Source organism: Cariama cristata, unplaced genomic scaffold, assembly GCF_000690535.1.
Source record: "Cariama cristata isolate BGI_N322 unplaced genomic scaffold, ASM69053v1 scaffold6558, whole genome shotgun sequence".
In the NCBI taxonomy this organism is placed as follows: domain Eukaryota; kingdom Metazoa; phylum Chordata; class Aves; order Cariamiformes; family Cariamidae; genus Cariama; species Cariama cristata.
Window position 1 is genome coordinate 2,252 of NW_009632765.1, and position 16,098 is coordinate 18,349.

At 34.8% G+C, this 16,098-nt stretch overlaps 1 protein-coding gene across 1 annotated transcript; it reads right to left on the reverse strand.

The window, feature by feature from the left end:
• Window positions 1-10,516: 10,516 nt before the first annotated feature.
• LOC104166525 (transmembrane emp24 domain-containing protein 11-like) lies at window positions 10,517-15,860 on the reverse strand. Its single transcript, XM_009706481.1, has 5 exons — window positions 15,708-15,860; window positions 14,750-14,850; window positions 13,877-14,002; window positions 11,544-11,690; window positions 10,517-10,696 (listed from the first exon to the last, which is right to left on the reverse strand). Exons 1-5 carry the CDS (start codon window positions 15,835-15,837, stop codon window positions 10,547-10,549), a joined length of 654 nt encoding a protein of 217 aa, XP_009704783.1. The 5' UTR covers window positions 15,838-15,860; the 3' UTR covers window positions 10,517-10,546.
• Window positions 15,861-16,098: the final 238 nt, after the last annotated feature.

A 16,098-nucleotide genomic window follows, 5' to 3' on the forward strand; every position in this document is an offset into this window, starting at 1 on the left:
GGAAGAAACAGCCATTCAGAAAGTAATGGCTCTGAGCTGCTTCCCACCACTCAAAAATGAGGTCTTGGGTCTATAAAGGAGAAATCTGTGAAACTGTCAATTCAGTGCTCAGTACCAGTCAAAAAAGCAAATCAGATCTTAGAAGTGGTTAAAAAAGGGATAGAATAGGGAACATCATTATTCCACTTTAAAAAATGTATGTTACTATATCCTGAGTCTGCTTAACATCTCAGAAAGGATATAGTAGATCTGGAAACAGTTCAGATTAATCAGAGGTATGCAAGAGCTTCAGTAAAAGAATGACTGCATAGAATATCAGCCTTCATGACTGAAGAAAAGACAGTTGAAGAAGGGATGAGTTAGCAGCCTAAAATTAATGACTAGCACAAATGGAGTGCATGGGGACGGTTACTTTTTTCTCTAGAATGGGATTCAAGAATATCAAATGAAACTAGCAGGTAGCAGATTAAAACCTGGAAAAGGAAATCATCATCACAGAGTGTATATAACTTGTGGACCCCCTTTCCGTAGTGTGTGATAGGATAGATGTTAAATATTCAGAAAACTTGACAATTACACAGGGAAAAATATCCACAAAAAAAGCTTTTGAATGCAAAGGCACCAACCCCTCCTGGAGAAATCCCTGTGCCACCAACTGTTGAAAGCTGGGAGGCTGTTCTGAAGACATATCACTACTTGCCAGCCTAGGCACCTGCTGTTGTGACAGGATATTAGATTAGATAAACCTTTGCCCTAACAGAGCACAAGCTGCTCTTATGTCTTTTGATGCTGGTAGACGTTCTGAACATACCTTAATGCCTTAATTACACTTCAATATGCCTCTCATAGGTTATCTCAGGCTACAGAAAACCTGTCTTAGTCTTTTGAGATCATGTCCTCTTTTCTCTTTGTTTGACACGTTACGGAAGTTTGTATTCATCCGTCTGGATTTGTTCAGTTTACAGATCATCGTACTTTGCTGATCATCGTACATGGTGTTAAAAAGTGTGTATGGAAAGACAGAGTAAGACTTCTTGTTTACCTTGTGTCAGCTATGCATGACCATGATCAATTTTGGAGAAATTTATGAAGCATAGAGTAAAGCAAATGTGAATCCATAATCACCACTGAAGAAAGCAGGTGATCTTCACTGGGTTACTGTTGGATCTGGATGCTCACCACAAGATCAAACAAGTACCAGCCCAAGGGAGGTGAGAATATACAATGAAGGTTGCGGGTGGATTCAAGGAGAATGTACTGCTACAGTTCAACCTGGAGTGGTTGAAACTGCCACTGAAATGCTCAGTAAGAGGGATAGGGACAGGGACAAGGACAAAACCCAAAGCCAAGCTGAAGAGATGCAGAAAATGAGGAGGCAATGGGAGTTTATATGCATTTGTTTAACATAGACAGCTACTAAAGTTCTGGACTAGAAACTAAACCTAAAGGAAGGGATTCTGCCTGGAGTTTACAGAAGGCAGGGAGGAAATTTAACCTGGAATAATTTATTGCATCTGTTTGGAAGAAGCAGATCTGTTTTGATTAAGGAAAAAAAAAAAGAGAGAGAGAGAGAGTGCATTCAACTCAAAACTTTAGCCAGCTCAGTTTTTCACTGCGTAACTTCTTATTGCTACAATTAGGGTACATTATGTGGGCATGTTTAAGGTCCTGGCAGAACTAATTTTTCATTGCATGGCATTGAAAGTGATTTTATACCATTAAAATAACCAGACTAGTGGTCCTCAGAGAGAGTTTGAAAACATAAGCAGTGACCGTGATGAATAATTCATGTTTTCTTAAGAACTTTGAAACTGTAAAATTAGGGAAGTAAAGATGGTAATGGACGTACATTCATTTTCAAGCACTCAGTCATATATTTTTCCCATTTATATAAAAATCAGCAGAAGTTGCTCATTAATTTATAGAGTTAAAAAGTTTAAAGGCAGATTCACCTGTGTTATTTCTTTTGAATATTTCTTGCATAACGTATCTATTCCCATGAACAGTGATTGAATATCAGGATTTGTCTACCAAGAAAAGAAAGTATACCAAGGTTAGCATTTTTATTTGGAAGTTATATTAAATAAAGCATTTTGTGAAGTTTTATTTAATGCCTTTGTTAACCACCTGGAAGGCTTTGTGCTTTTGTTTAAATATATTACACACATATATCCTTATTGTAACTAAGAAAATAACAGTTTCCAGAGGACATTCAAGGAAGATGTTGCAGTGCCCTGGAAAAGGCATCGCCTTCAGAACAACAGCCAGGTTTCTGGTAGTCCCTTTCTGGGCTTTTTAGTTCTCACCATCCCCAGCCACATAAATGCATCTTATAATCAGTTTTGCTTCAAAGTCCTTTTTCGGAATAGTTCCAATGCTGCCTGAGATCCCTTTATCTCTCCTGTCTGTTCGGCAGCAGAATGCTAGACTAGCATAAGAAAAAAGCCCTAAAATGATAGCTGAATTTTTCAAGTATTTTATGACTGAGACTTTTAATCAGAGATCATGATGTGGTCTCACAAATGGCCATCTGTGTTTCTAGAAAATGCTGAGTAAGTGCTCTGTACCTAATCTATCATTGTAATAAAGATATTTGTTATTTATGATGAGAAAGAAATATTACAAAATATAAATTGAATTTCAGAATGATGGTGACATTTGGACATCTATCCAAATTTACAACATAGATAACTTAGTTAAGTATTACTTTAATCCAGAATATATGTGTTCCTAATTTATTCATAAGAAAAATAAACAAAATACAACCCCAAAATAATTACACCAGTTATAGTACTAAGATAAAATAGTTATGTTACTAAGAACTAACTGTGATCACATTTCAATGCAAACAGCTTCTGAAAATTAGGAATCTAGCAAAAAAAATAATCTAACTGTAAACTGGAAGGTTCTCTTTGATATATTGTGATTGTATAACAGAAAGTAGGTTTATGACTGGCCAAAAGTTGAATAAAAAAAACAAAACAAAACGAAACAAAAAACAATCCCAACATACTTAAATGATAAAAGAAGATTGTCCTAGAAAAAAGGAATCTTTCATGTAAAGAACCACTTTTCAAAATCCAGTCAAAAAAAACTGAAACTGTTGCAGGCAAGATGTAAATTAATCCCAGAAGTAGTACAGAATCTCAAAAAAATTAAAAAATTGAAAAATTAAAGAAATATGAATTATTGAAAGAAATAAGAACTAGGCTATCTGTGGATGAAGCAACAGTTTTCTAAGCTACTAAGAAAATAGAAAGATAAGTGCTATCACTTAGATTAAAAATATTGCATTGAAATAAAAAAGAATTAGTCTTTGCTCCATTTGGAAATGCACAAGCACATAGAGAGACAATATATTTATCTACTCCAAAAACAGTATAACAGTGATATAAACTCAAATATCCAAAACTAATTAACAGCTGTATTTGCCAAATCTATTTTTAATGTGTGCTTATATTATATATATTTTAATAATAAGAGTGAATTGAGTCTTATATGTATGAAAAATCACTACGTGAGGAGCTACATTAATAACCTGGATTTGCAACAGCTTTATATCTTTTGTTCCCCATATTCTGAGATCAAATATTTTGATGTGCTGTAGAGCAATTCATCTGAGCAAAGATGGCACGCACTGTTTGGTTACTGTAGAACTGTGTATGTGGCTGCCAAATACCCTTCTGATTATTGATGAACTGTACTTGCATTTCTCTCACCAGAGGAACTAAACTGTTTTTCCTCGCTTTCCACAGCTACTAATTTTTATAGAACTCACAGGAGGAAATTAATTATATGTGAGACTTCCTCTGCTCTTTTGAATTTGGTTGACGTTAGCCAAAGCATTCAAAAGTTTCCCCAGGGTGAACTGACAAACTGAGAAAGAGAAAAGCAGATCGACAGATAGCACAGTCCAACCTATCTATGGTATTTAAGTAAAGAAAATACAAACAAGACAAAAAAATTTCATGTAGAAAAACGAATGTATTCATAAAAATACATTTGGCATCTTCAAAATGTATTCATAGGAGGCAAGCTCTAGAAACCTATTTAGGGTCCTAACAAAGCTGTGACCTTGGTTTAAATACCTATCAGATCTGAAAAAAATAAAACCCAATGAGCTTTGTTGCTGATGTAAAAACTCTTTAATATAAAGGTTTATAGAACTCCATTTATATTTTATCTGTTGTATGGAGGAGTAGCAGATGTTAATATGATATTCTGACATAACGAACAGCGAAATTCTGATTTATCATCACACTTAACCGTCCTCTGGGAAAAAGCAAGTAGGGATCATGAGACATAGAAGGAAGATATAAAGGTGACAAGCATGCATTACTGTAAAGATGAGAATATTTAATGTGTAGATGTTGATTGCCCAATATACAATTTAATGAGGAGTTTTAACACATTTATTGGACCTCCTGCTCATTGGGAATTCTTCCATAGCATCAAGCTCATAAGGGTTACCAGGTATATTTCCACTCAGGTTCCTGAATTATAGAGCCATGGCTTTTTTATATGCATCTTTAATTATCATTCCAATCACTTTATCTGTTCTTAATCAAGGCTAAGCAATCATCATTAATGTCTTTTTTAAAGAATATGGTAATTTGCTTCCTTCCAGTCCTCCAGAGCAGTAGCAGGTTCTAACGAAACATCTAATATTTTTGTTAGTATCCCAGTCATTGCATTTTTAAATTTTTTTCAGTATTTTTGAAGTAAATTATCAGTTCTGTTGAAATGTTGCAATTTAAGACTGATCTAACTTCCAGATTAGCTTTGTTCTGAGCAAGGTGTTGGACAAGATGACCTCCAGAGGTCTCTGACAACCTAAATTATTCCGTGACTGAAATTAATAACAAAACTGGCAGACAGGATAGGCTGATATTGAAAACTTATTAAAATATCCCCTGTAGAAGTTTTATGAGAGACTTTTGGATTTTTTTTATTTGATTACTGTGTGCATTGTTCCTTTGTATTATGTTTGCATTCTGTTGTTTTGCTGTAATTTTTTATTTTTGGTAGCATTGTCTTCTTCATCTTGTTTCAATTCTGCAAAATTCTGTGTACAAATATGAAATATAGTGTAATAGTTTTTTGCTTTTTATACACAATTTGTAGAGGTAGAGATTTCTGTATTTAGATATACATTAGCCCAATTAAAAAATATCAAGAGAAATCATGCCCTCTTTCAAGGTCACCTCTTCAGAGTTAGTCCCAAATTGTCCTCTGTTTTATATACATGACTGCCTCACAGCCCTGTAGGACTTCATGTGTTAGCTGTATTGAATGCTCTGAGTACTCTTCTTCTAACATTGTAAGGCAGGCTTGTCTCTTAGGTAGGCATCAGTCTAGGAAAATACAAATGTTTTCACAAACCATTTATGAAATCAGCTAAGGAGAATATGGTTCCTGGGAGAAAATTAAATCTTCCTAATGATGTCTCAAGAATGGAAATTAAAAGCTATTCATTTTCTAGTGAATAACAAGAACTCCCAACAATATTTCAGATCCTCTCTTAATCACATAGCCATGAGGAAAATAGTTAAGCTTAAGAGAAAATAAGGAAAAAAACCCAATACACTTGAAAACATTGATGCCCCACCATGCAGGTTTTCGATTCAGTCCATTACATTAAATAATTCATTACAATCCACTTTCTCTGATGTACAAATGCCAAAGCCAATAAACATTTTTCCACATTTTGAAAATAATCACTGACATCACACAGTAAACAGTCACGTTTCTTGAAAAGGTTGGAGTGATTTACAGTTCAGCAGAATCTGAAAACTGAAAAAGTCCCTGTAGGCTTTTACTTGAAGAAACCCATAAAACTAAAAGCTATACAGTGCATAAGTATCTAAGTCTACCAACTTATCATCAGTAAATATTCATGTCACATTTGGCATACAAAAGAGAAGTGTTTTGTAATGCAAATAATTTACCTGTTAAGCAAACTACAGGTTAACATAATACAACAATACTGAAGCTTCTTTTACCTGTTTCGAAAGGACTAATGTACGACAAGGAGTTCTACAGATCAAACATTCATCTTTTTTGCCTGTAAGGTAAAGACATATTTAAAATATACATCAAATAAATAGAGATTGAATATATTTTAAATAGAATTTGACGCCTAAACTTTTGTCTGGAGCTTGTGGAAGGAATCTGCAGGTTATACAAGAAATGCAAATATACATGAATAGAGAATTTGATTCTGTAACCATTACATACAATTGCACAGAGAAAATGTGTATGAATGTCATTAGGTCTTACTCCTGCAAATAAGCATTCATGTAAATGATTTTATGAATATCATTAGTGTCATTGAATGCAGGTGACTTTTAGTTCCATTGATTTAAATAGGACTACTTGCCTGGTTTAATTAAGTGTATGCTTAAGTGCACTAATGAATTAAAGTCAATCAGCTATACAACTTTTTAGATAGGGGCCCAGGCTGGTTGTCTTGATAAAATATATGAAACCGTAACTTCAAAGAATTAATAATTTTACCTTGTGAATTACTGCAGTGAAAACTTCTTCAAATTACTTTCTAAAACTCTATCTTTTTAAAATATCTCTCTGATTATTTGCAAATGTATTAGCAAATATTTCTAGTAAATGCAAATTACTACAATATTTATAACTGGTTATTTTACTAGCTGCTTCCTTTCTAAGGATTCTAATGATCAACATTTATAAACACCTTTAAAGAGTAAATACATTTTAAACCTGATATTATAATTATTATTCCATTCATATCAAAAAAATATATAACGTCTCAGGTTCTTTTCTGCTAAATAATATTAAGAGCAGAAAGTAAAGCTGTTGTTCAGCTTCTAGGAACCTGCAAGCTCTATTTAGAGGCTGTGTTTTATGATTCTCTCTCATCAACAGCAGCTCTGTGAAAACTTTTACTCAAAAGTTTTTAATTTTGAAATACAGAATTTGAATTACAGAAACCATGGCATTTAGCACAACCTCAAAGGGAAAAACATTTATATTTGTCAGCTAATTTTTTCTTTCGAAAAGTAACTTCCTTATTCCACTGTCTTTTCCACAGATTTTCATCTAAGCACATCACAGGAGTCCCAGAATATGACTCAGGAATCAGACACAACACACAAGAGCTTCAAAACATCACCTCCAATCCTCCTAATGCTGCTGAAAATTTTCTAGCATTTCAGTGACAATACTGAGATTTAGACTGTCTTAAGACTATTAGCGAAACCTGCCCTAAACAAATTTTATGTTTTGCAAATTGCTCTTTCACTGATGAAAAAAAGATGCCCTTTCCAAAATCAGATAGAACAGGATGCGATCTTATTTTTTTTTACAATGCAATCACAGATCATTAGCATCCAGACTCAACTTTTATTAAAGCCTCCAGTTTTCTGTGGCTAAGGCTTGCTCTCAAAACCACTTTGCTCCAGCCAAATTCATCTGGAGGCAGACACAGGTGGTTTTCACGTTTTAAAGAAAATCAATAGCAAGGATTGAAAAGGTTTACCAATAACATTTGCTTGACAAGAAGAAATGCTCAGGCCTTTCCACAGTGACTCAGAAATACTAATGGTTAAGGTAAATGTGTACATGCCAGCACTGTCTGACCCACTGAAGCAGAGGGCTGAGACGTCCATGCCTGCAGCAGCCATTACCTTTCTGGAGGCAGATCTCACAGATAACATGGCCGCAGCTTGTGAGGCTGAACTGTGGGGTGGGCTTGCGGGGCTCACAGAAGCAGACATTGCAAAAGACTGGGACGGCCATGGGGTGGAAGGACAGAAGGGCCAGGCGGGGACCGGGTGGCTGAGGCAGATGCTGACCCTCCTTGCCGCCCCCGAGGTGAGGCCTACAGGCCTCCCTCCACCATGTTCCTCCAGTCTGAGGCACCACAGGGCCCTGTGGTGAGGGGTGGCAGCACCCTTCCCCCGCCTGGGAAGGCCTGAGGGCAGCACAGTTTGACCCTTGTACCCTGAAAAAAGGGGATTTTCTGGCCTCTCACTACCAAACTGGAGAGGGTGCCCATGCAGGGGAGCCTCTCTGAGAGATTTCCCCTTCCCTTCCCCAAACATGGGCACCTGAACTGGGCCAAGCACCAGGGCTCTGCCTAGGTGCTTTGCCACGAGCCCTGTCCTCCTCAGAGAGGCAGCCACACAGCAGGGGCTGCCATTAGGACAGCAGGTGTGTGGAAAATAGTAGTGTTTTTTCACTCTTTTAAATGCAGGAATCTGCAAAGGATATTATTTTATTGTCACAGGTTTGTTGTTGCTTCTTTTGTTGAGGAGAAAGAGCAAAACAAAGAGTTCTGATTTTCATTTCTTAGACTGAAAAAACCCCAGGGATTGCTAATTTCCCTTGGTGAAAATTTTAGGGAAAAATTCCCTTACAGACCTACTTGCACTGCAGGCTGTAGCTCTGGGTACAACAGAGCCACAGACTGCCTGGGAGTAACCTCCGCCTTTTAACTTCATAAAGACTAGTGCCCCCAAAGTGCTTCCCAAAAGAGCTATGATTCAGCTTCTGCTTTATAGAATTAATTAAAAATCTTGAAAGAGACTGAAAACATTTCATCAAAGCAAAGATATTTTATTATTATTATAGATGAAGAATGAAGCACTCTTAAGCTATAGTCAAGACTCCAAGTCTCAGTAATGGTTTGAGTACAGATCTGATTAACACAAAGGAATATAATCAGGTCCTTTATAAATTCTGACATGGTACCTGCCCTTTTGGTCTAAAAGCTTAAGTGTATTGTAAGTGAGGTGAGTTAAGTTTGTCATTGGGACGTAGTTAGGAGCCTTACACTAAATATCAGCTAAAGTCTGAACCACAACCTTGTAGCAAACCCTTATTAAACTTTCTTGTTGGACTTCATATACCATATGGTTGTAACACATCTTTCCTTCTTTCCCACCACCAAAGATGTTATCACAAGCTGTGATGTGAGTGCTCTGTAACAGTGAATTTAATAACACTTATTTACCAGGCATTTCAAATGACTGCTCTCAAGTCTCAGAATTTTTAAATATAGGACACACCTCAGTGAGTAACTTTATGAGATTTTATTTTGATTGATTTGATCCATAGAGTATTGCTTTATGTCTCTACTTTGTGTCAACTTTATGGATTCTCACATACTCACAGTTGTATTTTCATTCCCATACTGGAATGTAAGTGAACGTAAAGGGCAATGCCATTTCCTTGCTAATGAAAACAAAAGGTGAGAAGATGAAAAAAGAAAGAAAGCAGTGCCTTTAAAGCAATAATTGTTCTACAGATATTTCAGCTTTCACTACCTTTTAGACTAGCAAAGGGTCTGGAAAGACAAGTAAGAAGCCAAACCACAATATTCTGCTGTCACAGTGCACTCTAGGAACTCTTTCAAGCTTCATGTTTTTCCATGTTAACCAAGTGCTGTGATGGGTCATATTATAACCACCTCCAACTCCTTCTTACACTACTTCTGCTCTGTCGAGCTAATTATCTGAATTTTTAACCACAGCTTTTGACTTGTAACTGCACAATACCGTAACTACTCTGGTAGTTGTACATAAACTAGCTAAATTAAGGCATAAAAATATATTCAACCAAGCTGCAATAAGTGAAATGGAAATACACAATTAAGTAAAAAACTAGTAAGTTCCTTAGACAGTCATGTTACAGTTGCTGAATAATTAAAATAAAACCAATTCTCCAACAGAGAAACAGAATGAAGAATTTAGTGTAGGGATAACTTAATTATATAGGCAAAAATTCAGTGTTTACCAAGAAACGTATAGTTTGGTTTACTTTGGCATACTTCATAAAGACTATAATTTACATAAATAACTATGAGAGAGGTCTGATCTCAACTCTGTAGCCTAATGTTTAGGGCTGACCTGGAAGTAAAAGTAAGTACAACTTCAAATTGTCTGTGTTTCTCTCTTCCATGGTAATTGCTGCAACCACTGATCATAAACTTAAGGGTAGGATCCACTGTGGCTTAAAACATTAAATGTTTTAAAAGAAAACACAATTATATTTGAGGAAAAGCTAGGTGTTACACATACATAGGTTGAGTTTAAGACACTTACACCAAATTAAGCATCACAGGGGATGTAGTTGTTTCTCTGCCTGCTGTCTGATTCCTAGTCAGTCTGAAATGCTGAACTGTTTATGGTAGTATCGAATAAGATTACTAAGCCCATAGAGAAATTTAAAATATTAGGAAACATTTTTTAGATTTCTATTTTAGACCTAACAATCCTGAGCTGAACTTAAATGCTGCCTTAGTCACCGAGTCCTTCTTATAGATTTAGCTTCACATCTGCAGAGGGAGAAAAAAACTGATAAAAGACAGAATTCAAAGAGTAAAATGTAAGAGGATGCCAGAGGTTTTGATATAGATGGAGAAACCAGAGTTAGAGCAAGAATCAGAGTAGAAGACAAGAGAAGCTTGAAAGTTATGTACAACCAATTTTCTCATAGACGCAGGGTTTCTTTGGATGTTAGATGTTAAATAGCGTGCAAGTTTTGAATCTGTGCATTTACTTCATAGGACTTAAACAAGCTTCTTAGATATAAAGAAATCTCTGAGAGATTTGATTTGCCAGATTCCAATGGAGATGAGGATTAGTGTTTGTACAATAGCCCACCACAAAATATTGCTGTTGGTTTCTTCACTTGTCTTCCGAAATTTTTCTTCACGCTCCTAAAGAGAAAAGGAAAAGCATAATTATTACCTTTTGGCATCTGTATGTTTCATGCTGCTGTCCAGGTAACTGGACAGGCATCCCTTTCCTAGTAGTGAACAAACACTTTTTTCATGTTGATAAGAATGAAATTTTGTTGTTATCCATAAGGTGGGTATCTTTACAAATCAAAACTGAGCAGCAGACAGACTGTAGCTTGAAGCAGAAAGGCAAAAAGAGCTACCCCTTGTTCACAAAGATATATTGTGCTAGTATTAGTACAGACTTAAGCATTTTTAGATTTACACTCACTTCCATATTGCAGTCAAGAACCTTTTGGCAGCCAAATTTCTTTTTTTAGATAACTAATTCATGTATTTCAAACACAGTCTGACTGCCTGCATATGTACAGAAAAGTGAAGACAATGGTGTACACTTGTTTGAAGGAGAGCTTTATTTCTAACTGCATAGGGATATATAAATATACTCTCAGTCATTTCCTTACCCATTCCAATAAAGTTCATGCACACGAACCAGCATGGAATCAACAGCTGGCAACATGAGCAATGGTACCTGCCACCTGCTCAGCTGCTGTTACTGACTCTGACCAAGAAAACTATATTTGGAAATTCCTGCTTTAAAATAACACCTGTTGCTACAAGCGTGAGTTCACCATGACTATAGTTTTTATGTTACAACTTAAAAATGATTTGCAAGATGATGTATGTTATTTTGGTTAAATACCAATAGATTTTTATGAGTTAGTTAAAAATAACACTGCAATTAAATAAAAAACCTCACAATACTTTATAAATCGATAAGGTTATGTACAATATTTTTAACATTTCCATTAGGGAACATACATACTCTTTCATAGTTTTGTTCTTTAGCTATGTGGTGAATTTGCTCAATTAGGTGTTCTAGTCTAAAGTTAACTTCATCCACTTTGTCTTTGGCTTGAACAATAGATTCATCCAAAAAATGTTCTCCAACTCTAATGTCCAAATGGATACGCTGCAAACAGAAAAAATATTCTCATTACTGTGTCTTCTGTGTTTTCAAAATACCTTAGAAAAAAAGAAACAATGGACAATTTCCCATTAAGCTTATTACAGGAAAATAGTTTTAATTGCTTGTAGGAATCCTTCCTAAAATCAGAATCAGGTGGGATATTTAAAGTGTTTCTTAATTTTATTTTTAATTTAATTTAATTATACAAATTTACAATCTTCACTAATGTCAGAGCATTGTTTTGTGCTAGTGTTGATTCAACCGCCATGAAAATGTTTTCTATTCTTTGTCCAAACTAGTTTAAAAAATGAGCACCGTTAGGACTGCTCATTGTATTTCACATTCCATCCTAATATTGCAGAAATTACATTTTTCAGTAGTACTGCAGGAAGCTTTTTATAGATGCACTTCTAGGTTTCCTCCACTAACAGTGAGGAATTTAAGATTGGAAGGAGACCATCCATAGGGTGTCTTTTTTCATTCTCCACACACGATTTATCCGGTATGAAATACCTCCCAATTTCCTATAAGCTATTGTACAATCTGTAGGAAAAATGCCCCAAACCTGCCAAGAAATAGACCCATAGAAAGAAAAGAGAAGTATGGAACTTGCAATATTATGCAACTTATTTTGGTATGAATGAAAAATTTTACTAAAACTCATAGGAGAAATTTCTCCTAAAAGTTAATTTGTACCCAAGACAAAATAAAAAATTTTAGCCAAACAGATAATCTGTGGAAATCCTAGAGTTTGGTATTACCACGATAGAAGTTTGATGTACTCAGACATTGACCACAAATGAAGAGCACATCTTCTTTCAGCTCTCTTAGAGTTAGCTAACTGAATATTTCAAAATCCATCTCACAACCTTATGGTAGCCTTTGTCCATTAATTTATTTAATTTCGGTTTGAAGCAGTTTAGATAACCACTACCGTATCTGGTTCTTACAGAAGACCACTAAAAGCTTTATCTTAGCTAAAGAATGTTTTTCCTTTTGTGATCTTTATTCCTGAGGATATAAAAAGCAATATTTTTTTTTTCACTTCTGCATTCTTAACCTAAACAAACCACCTTATTTAATATTTATGCTATTAATGTTCTCCTTCCCTGCAGCTATTCACTTCTTTTAAACAGGATGACCAGAACTGTACATGGTGCATGCATCATGTAAATTGATATTAATACAGCTCCATCTATACTAGATAAAAATCTCCTTGTGTATCCTCAGAATCACATTCATGATGTATAGTTAACTATGACTAACCAATGCTTTATCCCCCTTACCCTCTTTAGTTGATGAGCTCCACAAATTTTTTTATTATCAGAACCTAAGTGCTTTTGCAAAGTGTATGATTAAATTTCCACTCATTTCCATAAATCAGTCCATAAGAACACCTACTTATTCCAGTGTAGTAATCCCAGTACTGTTAACTTCTTGGTTCTGTGTCATCTACATGTTCCCAAAGCATACATCTAGGATGAAATTTGGCCTACCTCAACATGTTTACGAGATGTTTATATCTAGCTGGTTATCTAACTCTTTTGCGATCAACTGGGGAAAAAAAGCACCTCTAGAAAGTAATTCTCATCTGTTCAACTATTTTTACAGAAGAAGCATATAGATAAAACTTTTGAAACCATGTTTATGAAATTGTTTGCTGAAATAGATTAGAGCTATACTATCACATCTGATGAGTTCTTTTTTCAAATTCTGCATTGAGATCAACTTTGTTGGTAGTAGACAATAACAAGTATGCTAATATATTCTTAATTTGAATCTCTTTCAAAAACTAAAATGTTAGATTTTCTTTAGGAATTCAATCTAAGTTAGTGAAGACATGGAATATCTTTATGATTAGTGTTTGTGTTAGTCAATCTTGCATATCTATCTTTTTGAACCAAATAGTTGTTCTTTTTGATCAGAATCTTTCACATTCAAAGCACTGTACAAACATTAAATCATGGTGTAGTTATTAGTCTTGTCTCTTTAAACTTGACTTCTTAAATATCAGAACAGAGTCTTTTTATCTCTTCATCTTCATAATTCTAGGTTTGTCTTCTTTAATCACTAAGGAATATTAAATTATCTACTAGAAGTTAGACCAGCTTCTAATCTAGTTTGTAATTTCTGCAGTTTGTGAACAATTGATACTATTACAACAAAGAATATTTAAGAAATACACCTACCAGTTTGCTTCCTGCAAATGCCACAAATCTTGTGGAGTTAGACTGTAAACAGATAACATGCTCCCCAGATAGATAGGATGTGAAAGAAAATGTTCCTTGTGACCCATACAATTTTGACAATAGTACCTGTAATTTAGATATTATATATGTTGGGTATGTACGTTACAAATATGAACAAAACAATCAAAAAACAGTACTGTGAATTGGGTGTAAAAAGTAATCAATTAACCTCCCGACATCATTAAATTTATCTGAATTTCAGAATAGATTTAGAGAAAAATGAACAATTTTAGCTCACAGTGAACATTGAAATAGTATAGATTTCTGCAATGTACAAAAGTCAATGCTCTCTAAATCATTTAAAGTTTGAAAAATAAGACCTTGTCTAGGCACAGAAACAAATTGTCCATTGCTGAAAAAGCTCAGGACCTCATGGCAGCACAGGCAGTTGCTATGCGTGATAGCTCTATGCAGCCTCATGGTAATCTTGACTTTTGCAGTTTAGTTTATCATAAGCCTTCCTTTCTGCTGCTCAAGTACATTCTGTACCATTTTACTTCATTAGTGAATTTTCATTTTTTAAAAATTTAACCCTTTTTCTGAGTTGTCACTTACTATTCTTAATGACAGAGTTTCCCAAATCTGGTAGTAATGCAAAAATTGTCCACACACATCATTATCAAACATTTTCATTTCTATTTACTTCGATAGAAATCACAGGTGCTTATACCTTTCAGCATCAAAATATTGAACTAGCTGCTAGACTGTAGATTTACTTTTTCCTCAAGTGTCTATTATTTTTAGGTAGTGTTGCCAGCCAGTGCCAAAAGTCAACTCATAAATCCTACAGAAACATTCATAAAGCATATTTACCTCAGCAGAAGGAGTTGTGACAGTCACAAACATTCCCAAACCAGGAGCGGATTTAAGAAAGTCTTGTTTATGTATATCCCAGCGTTGTACTTTGTAATTCGCTGAATAAAAACATAGATAAAAATCTGTTAAATAAAGCATAGCTTAATATTAAACATCTTCATTGGTTTTTCAGCAAAAATATAAAGACAAATTATTATCAATAAAACAATATATGTATTTCATGTGCTTATGATTAAAATTGCTCAAGGGGCATTTTATAACAACGTGAAATGCAATAAATTTTTATTACACTAGAAAATGTTCTGGAATGCTACAAAAATGGTTATTAACAAGTAACACTTTTTGATTACTTGTAATGCTCTGGCAAGATTAGCATATAGAAGGCATGCTGAGACCTCCAAAAGCATGTGTGCTTTATTCAAATTACATTTTTAGGGCTGTCTTTCATATTTATCACATTATTTATAAAAAATACTATTACATATTATTTTTTACTATCCCCTTTCAATCTTACATTTACAGTCTTGTAGGTGAATTTAATGTGCTTGTGATATCCCAGGTGAAATGGAACTTTAGTACATCTTGAACTGCTTCTTTCCAGAGCAGCATTAATCAAAAAAATATCTCTCCTATTCATAAGTCGCAGAAATTCTGGTATGAATGAGTAAATCAGTCAAAATGTATAAAAACACACATTGAAGCTGTAGGATTAGAAGACCCTCTTTGTCTAGTCAGTTAACCGCTTCGGAAACCTGCATTTCTTTGTGTGATGGATACGCATAATGTTTGAGAACATTATGACTAGCCCCTGCTGCAGGGACTTATTTCCAGGGTGCCCTCTTTCTTATCACCATGGTTTTACAATGTTCATCAATCGCAGATTTTCCTGTTACATTACCAGCTATCTTTATTGTTGCATAGGTTAGATCAACATATAACATTGACAGGTACCTACCAATTACCAACGTGTCGCTGGGAACATCTTCAATTATACATTTCTCTTCTCTTTCTCCACTGTGAAAATATAAAGCAACTGAAAAAGGAATCCAAAAGTTCATAAGAAATCCTATTAACTGGCTTTTCATGGTTTTTATGTATCCCAGTTGTACTACTTTTGAAGATAACTGTTTACAAATGTATGTAGTCCTATGGTAGTTCCTTGTTTGCTGCTTATCAGTGTATTTTTGAGAGAAAAAAAACTGTGAGAAAAGGCAGCTGGTGGTTACACATTTATAAATAACTACAGTATGTTCTGCAGAATGAGATAACACGAAAAAGATAACTTGTAAAATCTTTCTTCTTTCCCAGCATCTAGAATGAAGTTTTATTTTATACACATCAAAGAA